The following is a 12,743-nucleotide window of genomic DNA, read 5'->3' as shown; positions in this document are numbered from 1 at the left end:
ATAGACCAGACAGGTCTGGAACTCAGAAGTCCGCATACTTCTGCTTCTCAAGTGCTAGGATTAAAGGCATGCACTGCCTTGCCAGGAACCACTTTTATTTATTTCTTTATTTAAAGAAAAGGTCTCTCAGTGACACTGGAGCCTGAACAGCAAGCCGCAGAGGTCCTGCCTCTGCTTCCCAAGTGCTGGGAGTAAAGGCGTGTGCCACCACTGCCCGGCTCAATGGTTCTTAACTTGTGGCTCTTAACCGAACTTTGGTGGTCAAAAGACCCTCTTACGGGGTCATTTAAGGCCATCAGAAAACAGATTATTTACATTATCATTCATTGTAGTAGCAAAGTTACAGTTAGGAAGTAGTAACAAAATTCTTTTATGGTTGGGAGGGGGCAGCACAACATGAGGAACTGTGTTAAAGGGTCATACGTAGCGTAGCGTTAGGAAGGTTGAGAACCACTGCCCTAGCTGGGAGAAATGCCACTCATAACAACAGTTCAAAAAGAAAAAATAAACAGTGCAGCTGGATCCTGCCACAAGCCAATTGTGTACCTGTTTATTCCATGCTGGAACACGGGACGAGGGGAAGGCTTGAGATTCAGGAGACTTACAAGGCTAGCAATCTCAGAGGCACAGAAGGTTCCCAACTTGTTCCCCAGAGCCACAGAAACAGTTATGCATGGGCTGAGAGGGCTCAATGTAAGCACCAGTTCCCAGCCCCAGGAGACTTGAGTGTCTCTGGCCTCTTGCGCACCTGCACTCATACCTGCCCCACCCCGCACATGTAACTTTAAATTGAAATCTTTTTGAAGAAATCAGTAACCTAGGCGGGAAAAAATGCTCGGCGGTTAAGAGCACTGACTGGTCTGCCAGAGGTCCTGAGTTCAAATCCCAGCAACCGTTACATGGTAGCTCACAACCATCTGTGATGAGACCAGACACACTCTTCTGGTGTGTCTGAAGAAAGCAACATTGTACTCATATACATAAAATAAATAAATAAATCAGTAAGCCAAAGCTGGAGAGGTGACTCAGCAGTTAACAGGGCTTTTTCTTGCTGAGAACCACTCTCTTCTCAGAGCAGATACCTGGCAGCTAACTCCCTATAATCCCAGTGCTACAGGATATAATGCCGTCTTCTGGCACCCTCCTTACATGTGTGCACAGACATAAAGACACATACATAAACAAAAAATAAATTTTTAAAATAAAAGGGCTTAGGGCTGGAGAGATAGATGGCTCTTCCGGTGTGTCTAACTAAAGACAGGCACAGTGTACTCATACCTAAATAAATCTTTTAAAAAGGTAAAAATAAAAGTGCTTGAACACACGAAGTGCACACATGTAGCACACACACACATACATGCAGGCACAAACTTACATGTAAAGTTTAATATTTTTTGCTTTTGTTTTTTGAGATGTTCTCACTGTCTAGCCCTTGTAGTCCTGGAACTATGTGACAGTCTGTAACTATGTAACCAGGCTGGCTCTAGATTCAGAGTTCCGCTTGGTTTTGCCTCCTGAGTACTGAGAAAGGACTAAAGGAGTGGCCTCCACACCCGGTACAAACCCCAACACTCCAGAATCAAGAGTTGCTGGGTAGTCAGGCTACAGAGATGTTCTGTTTTAAAAACAACAAAAGAGGTGGATTGTGATAAAAAAGACCCCAACCGTGGCGTCTCACCTTCGTGCATTCACCCCAGTGCACATGTACACACACACTCAAACACTTTAGGGCTCTAGTTAAAGAACAAAGTTTTTAATACAGACACATTTCTAAACAGTCTTTTTGGCAAAAAAACAACAACAACAAACAAACAAACAAAAATACAAAAAAACCAACAAGGTAGGGCAACCACCACCCTACAGCCCTGATGTGTGTGTCGCCATATTTCAGTCACCTATGCTGGGTCAGAGGAAACGTTCAGTCCAAGGGCAGGTTCAGGTCCACAGGTGAGGAGGCCAGGATGCCTGCCTGCAGAGGACAGAGAGCCCCAGGCTGGTAAGAGGGAAAGACCCCTTGAGTGCGACACTCAAGTGATTCCATGGCTGTTCTGTGCTGGCCCCAGTCCCTGCTCTAAGGATGGAGGCTAAGCAGCACCGATTCCCTGCCAGTCTGTCTCCCAGGCTCTCCTGTCATCTATGTTAATAGAAGCAGGGCCGCTGAGCTCTACCTACCTGTCCCTCCTTTCTTGCCATCTGAACTCCATCACTCCTCGCCTCCCCATTCCAAGGAATGCAGAAGGAGCCCAACTGATGCTCACAACAGTACCTCTGACCTGGTACCCACACTCGGTCTCGGGAGAACCTGCTCTCTCATCAGAGTCCTTTCTGCAGGGACTGACACCCATCTCCAGGCCTTTCCTGGTCTAAGAGGATGGGTCTGTTCACAGACGACCAATATCTCAGAACCCCTATCTCAGGGTGATCAAGGACCCTTCTGAGCCCGGCTGTGTCTCTAAAACACAGGTGTTTTTCTTTTTTTCTCTCCTGAAGTGCTGGACTCTACCACTGAACTATCTCCTAACCTCCTTTTGTTTGTGTTTTGCCTAAGCTGACCGTGAAACCTCTGGAGCCAAGGATGTCTTTAAATCTAGATGGTCTTGCCTCAGCCTCTCTGGTACTTGAGATGACAGACTTGAACCACCAGAGACAATCGTCTCTCCCCCACCCCCACCCACCCCCGTTACACCACCACCACCACCACCCCACCTGCTGTGCGTCAGTCACCTCCAGGATCTTACTGTGTAACCCTGACTAGTCTTGGAACCCCCTGTGTAAGCTAGGCTGGCCTTGACCTTATAGAGATCTGCCTACCTCTGTCTCCCAAGTGTTGGGAATTAAAGGCGTGTGTGCGCCACCACGCCCAGCAACAGATTGATTTCCACTGCATGTGTATAAGATAACGGTCAACGGCCAGTGGCCAGGGAAGCCCGCACAGGGTTGATGTGTGGGTATGTGGGAAGAGCCATGGGGCACAAACTACTGGAGACTCGAGCCACCAGATAAGCAGCCTGTGCATCCCTGAATCCCATTCTCCACTCCACAACCACCCTAGATGAGGAGGATGGGACTGCGGAGCTGTGAGCTATTCTCACAATTGTTGGTTCAAGCCAGATAGGCAACAGACCGACCTCCTTAGCATAGTGTCTGGCATACAGCAGGTGCTCAATAAACACAAGATGGATTGAATGTAAGAGCTGGGCGTTCTGGAAGAAAACCTGTCAACTGTCAAGATGTCAGTAGGGTTAAACGGAGATCTGGCAGGGTGTGCGTGACTTACCCAGCCCCCATGGGCCTGGATCCAAGGCATGAAGCTGTGTACATGCTCGACACTGAGGTTGGCCAGGGTACCCCCAAGCCCAGCCACACGCCGGCTCAATTCCATGGCTAGTGCCAGGCGTGCCAGAGGATCTGGGGATGGCGGTGGGGGCCCCGGGCACGGCAGAGACGGGCTGGAGCAATTTGGGGAAGAGCTGCTTTCCCGGCTAGAGAAAAGTTCCACAAGGCGTGCGAAAGAGCCTGCTGACAGGCGGGCCAGTTTACGATGCAGAGCCGGGTCAGATGCCAGCTGAGGGGCAGAGGAACAGGGTAAGCTACCACCAAGCCTGTGTGACCAGCCTGGGGGGCAGGCCTTTCCAGCACCAAGTCCCTCCCAGCCAAGCTGCCTCTATGGCCTTCACCAGTAGACTCCCAGGAAGGGGGTCCTAGAATCAGAGCCAAGTACAGTTCTGAGTTCTAAGCAGTGGATTCTCCATTAGTCCTTAAACCCAAGCTGGGCGTGGTAGCACATGCTTTTAATCCCAGCACGTGGGAGGCAGAAGCAGACATACCTCAGTGCTCAGTAAGTTCAAGCCTGGTCTACAGAGTGAGTTCCAGCACAGCCAGGGCTACACAGAGAAACCCTGCCTTGAGGGGGCCAGGGGGACGAGTACCTGTTAACTGCTGTTACAGTACTGTTCAGTTTAAGCCCAATTGCAGGAAACTCTGAGGCTATGCCCTCTCAGGCTGGAATTTCCTCCATACTCTAAACTGTGTCCTTAGGGTGGTCAATCAGGTTCTTTTTAGAGACAGGATTTAACTCTGTAGCCCTGGCTGGCCCTGACTTCGCAGAGCTCTGCCTGCCTCTGCCTCCCTGTTGCTGGGACTAAAGGTGTGTGCTCTCACATTCCACCTTGTTTTGTTGAAACAAGGTCTCCCAGTGTGGCCTTAGTGGCCCTGGAACTCTTCTGTGGCCAGGATGACTTTGAACTGGCTCCGGCCTCATACCCGAGAGTGCAGGGAGGAGGGCTGAGCCTGCTCTACTCCAGTCCCCTTTTACACTCCTGCCAGGCCCTTCTCTCACCTGGCTCTTGGTTCTGGCCTCTTCTTTTGTTTGCTGTCCTTTGTTTTTCAGTATTTAACTTGGGGGAGAGGGTGACGGAGACAACGTTAAGGTAAGGACCCCAGCCTGCTGGGCAAGGGCTCTGTCACCAAGCCAATTCCTAGTGAAGCCTCTGGTGGCTTCTGTTGCCTAGGTCCCACTGCTTGTTGATGGCCCATGAAGGACACTGGTGTAAAGTCCTGCTGCGGTGAGGCGTCAAGGCTCCTGTAAAGATGCTCTGATGTTTACTGGAGCCCTGGAACCACACCCAGCATCAAAACAAAGCAGCGCCAGCGTCTGCCCCCTGTTCCACAACTGTCCTCTCCATAGCGTGGAGTAGAGGCTGGTCACCTTTTGGTTGATGACTTCCGCCTCCTCCTCCAGCAAGGCTACCAGCCGCCTTAGCAGGGCTTCCTTCTCCGTGGGTGGGGGTCCCTGGAACTCTGGGGGGTGGGGGGGCAGAAGAGAATTGGACTGGGAAGGGCCCTGGCTTTGCTCCTACCATCACCCCTCACCAGGGCTCCTCTGCTGCTTACCTGAGCTGGGCGGGGACTTCAGTTGCTCCTGCACCAACTGTTCCAGCCGCTGGGCAACCAGGGCATAGAAATCTGAAGAGGCTGGGCCTGAGCAGAAAGAATCAGTGACGCTTTCTGTTTACAGAACAGGGTATTTATGGAGTCTCTCCTAACCATCTTGCCAGACAGCAACAACTTCCACTTCACAAAAGGAAACACCTAGGCCCTGAGACTTTGGTAAAGAAAAGATGTTAAATGAACATCCTCAGCCTTTCTACTGTGTTGCACCCTCAAATCCAACTGAGAATATTCACGCTGAGCTCTGGAGACCATTGCATCCAGTCAGGACAGACACGCAGCGTTCCTATCATCACCCCCTAGCCCTTGTGCAGTTCACACGCAACTGACCATAGAGCTCGTTTTAAGTAAGCCATCTAATCAGGCGCACCTCTGTAGAGTTATTTTCAAGTTTTATGTGTGTGTTCTGCCTGCATATGTGTCTTTGAACCACTTGGGTGCCCAGTGCCTGTGAAGGCCAGAAAAACAGCATCAGAAGTTGAAGGACATAACAGCTAAGAGAACTGGCTGTTCTTCCAGCAGGCTAGGGTTCAATTGGGTGGTTTTCCTGCACAAATGTCGTGTGCCAAGTGCATGCCTGATGATGCCCTCAGAGGCCATAAAGAGGTCCCTTTCCCTAATCCCTGTGTGCTTTTCATGCTCTATTTATGTGCCGTTGGGAACTGAATACAAGGCTTCATGCATGCTAGGCAAGCACTTGACTGACTCAACTTTTTGTAGTCTAGGTTGGCCTTAAACTCACAGCAGTCCTCCTGCCTCAGCCTCTCTCAAGTGTTGACTGCAACAATGTGCTACCTCACTTGGGTTTGTTGATCACCAATCAAGTCCAAAGATCCCTTCCTCCAGCCTCTTTCTGTTACTTAAAAAGAAGGAGGAAGATGCTCCCAGTCAGACTACCAACTGACCAGTTGACAACCATACCTCCAGTCTCCTGTGCTGGGGGGACTGGAGTTACAAGAAGGCTTCCCTAAGAGCCAGAGAAGCACCCAAAAAGGAAAAAGATAAATCACCAGAGGACGGTGCCAAAGCACCTCTCCCAGGTCAACCACGGAATTGCTCTGTAGAAGTCTAAGCTGGGGCTCCACTTTATTGTGCATGCCTGTGATTTCAGTATGAGGTAGGCTGAGGCAGAAGGGCTCCGACAAATGTGATTATGTCTCAACGATCCTTTTACTGTAGTCCCTAAGCAGTGCACCCCAAAATCCATCAAAGTGCTAGCCAGCCCTTCCTTCCAGCCCTAGCCTAGGAACCAAGCAGGAGCTGTCAAAATGGTGGTACCACGACATCCCCTCAGCATACAGCCTTGGTGAAACACGACTGCAGGGGGGGTCCACAGTGGTAGCAGCATCTCCATCCTCCCTGAGCAGCAGCACAGAGATGGCACCTCAGCCAAAATGGCCTACAACCAAGGAGGACTGACTTCTCATCCTAACCCATGGGCCGGCCCACTGCAGGGGAAAGGCAATGGCAAAAACCGCCAGGCCCCGAGCTTCCCAAGCTGGACATCTCTGCCCTGAGAAGCCACCCTCTAAGAAGTCCCAGATAAGCCCTATCCTTTGTCCAATTCCCTGCTGTCTGATCCCAGGAGCAGAGGGCAGCCAGCCATGGTGTCCTCACTCCACTCTGGACCCTCCAACAAATCTCTTTAATGAGATTTTTCTGCCTGGTGTGACTCTCTCATCGGAAGAAGCCAGGAAGCAAAGAAGTGGAGCGGGTCTGAGGCTCCACTCCCTTGGGAGCCACAATGCCTCTGCTGAGACTTCCTCTCAAAGCTGTATGGGTCCTGGGGCCCCCATGTCTCAGGATACCCCTCCATTGGGACACATCCCACCTCAGCACTGTGTGGTTCTTGGGCCCCCGGTCTCAGGCATCCCTTGCACTGGGACACCTTCTCCCTTCAGAGCTGGATGCTCCCCGGGCTTTGGAGTCCCAGGGTACCTCCTATCCAAGCAGAAACACTTACACCTACCCCCTAGAAAGAGATGTAACAAAGACTTGAAATGGTTATGGCTTGTGCTGAAGCTGAGCAGTGTTGACTTTATAATGGGTCCTGTCTGGATTTTTTGGAACCAAAGCTCCTAGCCCTGAAAGTTTCACAAGTGACCTGAATAAATCTCTTACCAGGCTCGGAACCATAGCAGGGGCGGAGGGGAAGGAAGTGGGGCCTAGAGGACTCCGTGGGAGGAGCTCCTCTCCCCAGGGGACAAGGGAGGCATCTTCGGAGGCGGCTCAGGAAATCTGTTGTCTCCTCTTGGGCAGGACTCCTAGGGACAAGAACCTCGGAGTTATCCCGAAGAGGTCTGAGCAAGCGATCCCTTCATCCTTTCATGGAAGATCACTCTTGAAACTCAGCCCAGGAACATGGAGTTAGGTCTGATGGGAGTAGATAGGTTTGGACCACAAGACTCAGGAAGATCTTCCCATTAAAGGCTGACGCTGGGGGAGTGGAACTCACCTGGGTGGAGTTGGGACAGGGGACCCAGCGACTTCACCGCGCTTAAGGAAGGCCGTCAGAACCTTCAGTGTGTCCTCTCGGAGACCCAACTCTTCAGAGCCGGCCATGGGGGTACCTGAGGCAGAAGACAGAGGATGCAACCAAGTGCAGGGATAACTCAAACTTCTGAAATCACTGAATGAAGAGGGAGCCTAACTCCAAGGAAAAGGTGGTTTTTAAGGGCCAGTGGGGCAGTTGATTCAGTTGAGGAGAAACGGTCTGAATTACTGGGTCTAAGAAAGGAGGTAAATGAGTGCTTGGACTCTTACAGGAAGGAGCTGGAAGGGGGTTTGGAGTTCTCTCTCAGCCATCAGTGCTGAAGAAGCCTCGAAGACCATAGAGAATAGGGAACTACTAATCCTAGTATGCTTTGCGGCAAATGCTGGTCCGGTTTCCCCACTTTTCACCGAGCATTCTGCTGGGAGATGTAGTTCCAATTTACCTCTGACGTGCACCGGGAGACCCCGGGTGCTTGGAAGCCACAGCTTGGCAGGACTGGCTGTGGCCTCTCCTTCAACCCTGTCCCCTCCCTGGCACCCAGCTCACCTGGCTCGGGGTTGTGTCCCCGTCGCACTGGCGTACACGCTTTCGCTCAATTTCTACAAACTTTACTTCGGAAGTTCAACTTTCCCGCGCCTGCGCACTGGGCCGACACGGCAACCGCCCCAACGTCGAAGGGGTGGAGCCTTGTTTTGCGGTCATTTGCATATGGCGTTCCCAGCATGCCTGTAGGCGGAAGGCCAAAAAAGGGCATTGAGGGAATTAGGCCTGCTAAGCCGAAGTGCGCTCCGGGGTTTCTTGACTTTCTTTCGTCAATGTTGAGAAAAACTTTTTATATCTCAAAATATCGTTAGAGAAGGAAGTCCCAGCGCTCGGAGGCTTAGCTGACAAAGAAGGGGGTTGCGTGGCTGCGAGTCTCAGAACTACTGTTTGGGAGCCCCAAAACCAGTGCTGGCACCCGCGCCGCACGGGCGCGCAATTCCTCCCCTGGTAGGTAACGCGGAAGAGCCGGGAGGGTGGCGGCCTCAGGGCGCAGGATCGGGCAAACCTGACGCTCAGGAGCTCGGCTACCGAAAAGCAGAATGGCCACGCGTTGTAGACGGAAGCCTGCAGTCTCAGCATCCAGGCTGGAGGCAGTAAAGATTGCTGCAAGTTCAAGGCCAGGGAGCTCCAGGCCTTGGCTACATAGCAAGTTCAAGGACAGCCTATGCTACATACTAAGACCCTGTCTCAAACATCCGTAAAAACAATATAGAAACAAAAAAACAAAACAGAAGAAGCGACAGCACCTGGGAGAAGACTCTGGAAATGAGTAAGGGTTTTCTGCAAGGGTGAGGCGGGTGTGAGAGCAGTCATGATCCTTTAAAGATGAGAGAAAGAGGACTCCACCCTGGAAATGGGGTGCCAGCTTTGGATAATAGGAGCTTACATTTAGAAAAGGGAAGGAGTTCATATAGCTAGAGTTCATATAGAAGACTCTGGGGGGTAGGAGAGGCGGTCAGGTTGGATTTGGAAAGGTGGGAAGGAGTTTCCTGTTTGTACACAAGAAAACAAGGGTGAAGGAAGACCTATGTTGTGGCGGGTTGGAGAGGTTTGAGTGCTTTTGCCCCGTGACAGACAGGCTCAGGAACTGTCCTGTGTGCGCAGGCTAGAGCATGGGAACCCCGAAACCGCTGATTTTGCCCTGGTTGGTGTCACAACTGGACCTGGGGCAGCTGGAAGGCGTGGCCTGGCTGGACGAGAGCCGAACGAAGTTCAGGATCCCGTGGAAGCATGGCCTACGGCAGGACGCACAGATGGCTGACTTTGGCATCTTCCAGGTGCTGGGGGAAAGACTTCAGAGGCATTTCTGGGTGTGGCTGGACCGGGGCTGGGGGTGGGCTAGGACTGGGGGGGACAGACGGGAATTGATTGGCAGATTTTAGGAACAGAATCTTGAAAGCCAGGTTGAGTCTCTTAAGAAACGTTCTGGAGCAATGTTCTCAGTCTCTGGACCCGACCCCTTTGGGGGTTGAATGACCGTTTCATTGAAAAACAAGTATTTTGACTTCTAACAAAACTACAGTTATGTAATAGCAATACAAATAATTTTGGGGCTAGGGGATCACAGCAACACAAGGAACTGCATTAGGATAGTTGAGAACAGCTGTTTTAGAGGGTGGGAAATCTTTTTTTTTTGAGACAGGGTTTCTCTGTATAGCCCTGGCTGGCCTGGAACTCACTTTGTAGACCAGGCTGGCCTGGAACTCAGAAATCCGCCTGCCTCTGCCTCCCGAGTGCTGGGATTAAAGGCGTGCGCCACCACGCCCGGTGAGGGTGGGAAATCTTTGGGAGTGGGCTCTTGATTTTAGAACCCTTAAGCCTTAAGAGTTGAGACTGCCCTCAAGATGGTGTTACTGCTTCCCGATCAGCATGGTAGTAAGAATGTGAGGTGGCCTGGGGTGAGGTACCAAGTAGATAACTAGAATGATGATTAAAAAAAAAAAAAAAGCCTTGAAGGTGGACATGGTGACATGAGTTTGTCAGCACAGTGGGCAGGGCAGGGCGGGGCGGGGTGGAGGGTGGGGTCTCAGTTTGGAGCCCACCTTTGGTTACAATGTGTGAAACCCTGCCTCAAAATCAAAACGATTTTTCTTTAGTGTGGAAATAGTGGAAAAGTATGAGAACAGAGGTCCTGGGGGCTCTGTCAGGAACCAGAAATGGATGGCTTGTGGTGGGAGGTACCAGGGCCTCGGGCCAGAATCTAAGTCGCCTTGTCATGGAATCCCTGATGTTTCAGGCCTGGGCAGAAGCCAGTGGTGCCTACACCCCGGGGAAGGATAAGCCAGACCTGTCAACCTGGAAGAGGAATTTCCGGTCAGCCCTGAACCGCAAAGAAGTGTTGCGGTTAGCTGTTGACAATAGCAAGGACCCTTATGACCCTCATAAAGTGTATGAGTTTGTGACTCCAGGTGCGTGTGACAAGGCTGGCCTGGGGGTCACAGAAAGCTTGGGATCAGGAGGGTCTCTGCCACCTACACGTTCACTTCCACTCTGGACAGGTGCGAGGGACTTCGTACATCTGGGTGCCTCTCCTGACACCAATGGCAGAAGCAGCCTGCCTCACTCCCAGGTGAGAGGCAGTCGTCCTGTGCCTCAGCCTTCTCCACGCCCCCCCACACACACACCCCCAGCCCTTCTCCCTGGACCTCCATTCCTCCACCAGTTGGCTGCCCTCTTGACTCAGCTGAAGCTGTTGACCAGCTAACACCCTCCTCCTCCAGGAAAACCTACCGGAGTTACTTGATTGCCTGGTCTTGGGGCCCCTCACAGATGAGGGGTCCTCAGATCTGGCTATTGTTTCTGATCCTTCTCAACGACTGCCAAGCCCCGATGTGAACAACTTCCTAAATCCCACACCCCAAGAAAATCCACTGAAGCAGCTGCTAGCTGAGGAACGTGAGTGCCAGCTGTGGCGTGGGAAGGGCTGCGGCAGGGACAGTACTCCTTACCCTGGTCCTCTCCATCTCTCCCCTCTCACCCCACCGGTGGCTCAGAATGGGAGTTCGAGGTGACCGCCTTCTACCGAGGCCGCCAGGTCTTCCAGCAGACACTCTTTTGCCCGGGGGGCCTGCGGCTGGTGGGCAGCACAGCTGACATGACACTGCCCTGGCAGCCAGTCACCCTGCCCGATCCTGAGGGGTTTCTGACGGACAAGCTTGCGAGGGAGTATGTGGGGCACGTGATCAAAGGGCTGGGCAACGGGCTGGCACTGTGGCGGGCGGGGCAGTGCCTCTGGGCCCAGCGCCTAGGCCACTCCCACGCCTTCTGGGCTCTGGGGGAGGAGCTGCTTCCAGACAGTGGTCGAGGGCCTGATGGAGAGGTCCACAAGGACAAGGACGGAGCCGTGTTCGACCTCAGGCCCTTCGTGGCAGGTGAGTGAGCACCCTATGGAACTGACAGGCCATGGTGGCTGATTGAATTCAGAGTCTGCTACTAAGTTTTGTGGCAAAAAGCTAGGCCTGTGCCTCCAAGTCCAGGGGCTGGCTGCTTAGACTGTTGAAGCTAATGTAGTACAGGCCATATAAGACACTCTGGTGTGTCCACATCTCATAGTGTATACAGAAACACTGCTGAGGCTGGGAGCTTGCCTCAGTGGATAGTGCCCCAAGATTACGTCCCCTGTGGTCCTGCTGGGATGCCATGTGTCAGCAAGGTAGCCAGTTGCAAGTTGCATTTATATTTGAAACTTGAGTTTTCTGAGGCAGGGTCTTGCTCTTACTGCTTCTGCTAGCCTTGAACTCTCATGCCTCCTGCCACACCCTCAAGGGCTGGCATCTAGTGTAGTCAGAGAGCCTCAGTGGGCCCCAAGGAGCTGAGGAACTATCCCAACAGCCTCCTGAGTTGTGGGCCCACCGTCCTCCTCACTGCCCCTGCTGCAGGAAGGAAGGAGTGGGGAGCACTTGTTTGTGTCTGTAGGGACTTTTTCAGATGGGCAGTGTATAGCAGCGTCAGGGAAGATAAAAGCTGAGCTGGTGGACAGGGTAAAAGCCATCCTTTCTTTCCTGACCTAACTCTTGGGTTCCCAGATCTGATTGCCTTCATGGAAGGAAGTGGACACTCCCCACGCTACACTCTGTGGTTCTGCGTGGGAGAAATGTGGCCCCAGGACCAGCCGTGGGTCAAGAGGCTTGTGATGGTCAAGGTGCCAGCTGTCTCATGCTACTGGGGATGGGAGGGTCCACTTGTGGAGAAAACTGCAGCACCCCGGGACTAAGACCCTTAGAAGCCCCTCTGAGAAATATCTTACCCCAACAGGCCTCTGCAGCCGCTGTTACCCTTCCCAGAAGTCTCTGCGTGTCCTCAACAGGACTTATTCAGTATCCTGAGCTTATTGTGACTCTAGATCCTGTAGCTGGTAGCTGCAGGTCTTTGTAGCCTTTGAAGAGTGTGGCTCCCAGGGGCTTCTATTAATTAGGTGGGGCAGTCAGAGTTCCTTACATCCCTAGGCTGAGTGAGGGTCCACCCTGGGTTATGCTGGCAGCCCCTAGCTGACTGGAGATCTGTCCTGCCTCCTTCAGGTTGTTCCTACATGTCTTAAGGAGCTGTTAGAGATGGCCCGGGAAGGGGGAGCCTCTTCACTGAAAACAGTGGACTTGCACATCTCCAACAGCCAGCCTATATCCCTTACCTCTGACCAGTACAAGGCCTACCTCCAGGACTTGGTGGAGGACATGGACTTCCAGGCCACTGGAGGTATCTGAGCCCCACTCAGCTGTTACCAATAAAGCAGTTTATGCCACCATCACATCTGCTGTCG

General features: G+C 52.3%; 2 protein-coding genes across 5 annotated transcripts; one reads left to right on the top strand and one right to left on the bottom strand.

The window, feature by feature from the left end:
• Positions 1-1,737: 1,737 nt before the first annotated feature.
• Bcl2l12 (BCL2 like 12) lies at positions 1,738-8,125 on the bottom strand. Of its 3 annotated transcripts, none has more exons than XM_029479902.2 (8): positions 7,991-8,119; positions 7,714-7,862; positions 7,406-7,520; positions 7,072-7,214; positions 4,894-4,980; positions 4,709-4,800; positions 3,278-3,565; positions 1,738-1,969 (listed from the first exon to the last, which is right to left on the bottom strand). In XM_029479902.2, the coding sequence occupies exons 3-8, from the start codon at positions 7,510-7,512 to the stop codon at positions 1,919-1,921; spliced, it is 768 nt and encodes a 255-aa protein (XP_029335762.1). In that variant the 5' UTR covers positions 7,513-7,520; positions 7,714-7,862; positions 7,991-8,119; the 3' UTR covers positions 1,738-1,918. The 3 variants fall into 3 exon arrangements, with proteins under 3 accessions (XP_029335762.1, XP_085697898.1, XP_021023155.1); XM_085841772.1 differs by having other exon boundaries at positions 7,714-7,859; XM_021167496.2 differs by lacking the exon at positions 7,714-7,862 and having other exon boundaries at positions 7,991-8,125.
• Positions 8,126-8,166: 41 nt separating this feature from the next.
• Positions 8,167-12,731, top strand: Irf3 (interferon regulatory factor 3). Of its 2 annotated transcripts, none has more exons than XM_021167494.3 (8): positions 8,167-8,434; positions 9,092-9,264; positions 10,224-10,395; positions 10,486-10,556; positions 10,708-10,882; positions 10,981-11,358; positions 12,013-12,128; positions 12,505-12,731. In XM_021167494.3, the coding sequence occupies exons 2-8, from the start codon at positions 9,100-9,102 to the stop codon at positions 12,685-12,687; spliced, it is 1,260 nt and encodes a 419-aa protein (XP_021023153.1). In that variant the 5' UTR covers positions 8,167-8,434; positions 9,092-9,099; the 3' UTR covers positions 12,688-12,731. The 2 variants fall into 2 exon arrangements, with proteins under 2 accessions (XP_021023153.1, XP_021023154.1); XM_021167495.3 differs by lacking the exon at positions 8,167-8,434 and adding an exon at positions 8,441-8,756.
• Positions 12,732-12,743: the final 12 nt, after the last annotated feature.

This window comes from Mus caroli, unplaced genomic scaffold (genome assembly GCF_978045245.1).
Source record: "Mus caroli unplaced genomic scaffold, Mus_caroli_1 scaffold_8, whole genome shotgun sequence".
NCBI classification, from domain to species: domain Eukaryota; kingdom Metazoa; phylum Chordata; class Mammalia; order Rodentia; family Muridae; genus Mus; species Mus caroli.
Note: the sequence above shows the minus strand (reverse complement) of the source record. Positions and strands in the feature narration are given on the sequence as shown.

Coding starts and splice junctions, on each gene's coding strand:
- Bcl2l12 (XM_021167496.2), bottom strand. CDS start 7,512: ATGGCCGGCTCTGAAGAGTTGGGTCTCCGAGAGGACACACTGAAGGTT. Junction 4,981..7,071: donor CTGCTATGGTTCCGAGCCTG/GTAAGAGATTTA, acceptor CTTTCTGCTCAG/GCCCAGCCTCTTCAGATTTC. Junction 3,566..4,708: donor CGGAAGTCATCAACCAAAAG/GTGACCAGCCTC, acceptor TCTGCCCCTCAG/CTGGCATCTGACCCGGCTCT.
- Irf3 (XM_021167494.3), top strand. CDS start 9,100: ATGGGAACCCCGAAACCGCTGATTTTGCCCTGGTTGGTGTCACAACTG. Junction 10,557..10,707: donor GCAGCCTGCCTCACTCCCAG/GTGAGAGGCAGT, acceptor CTCCTCCTCCAG/GAAAACCTACCGGAGTTACT. Junction 11,359..12,012: donor CCTCAGGCCCTTCGTGGCAG/GTGAGTGAGCAC, acceptor TTGGGTTCCCAG/ATCTGATTGCCTTCATGGAA.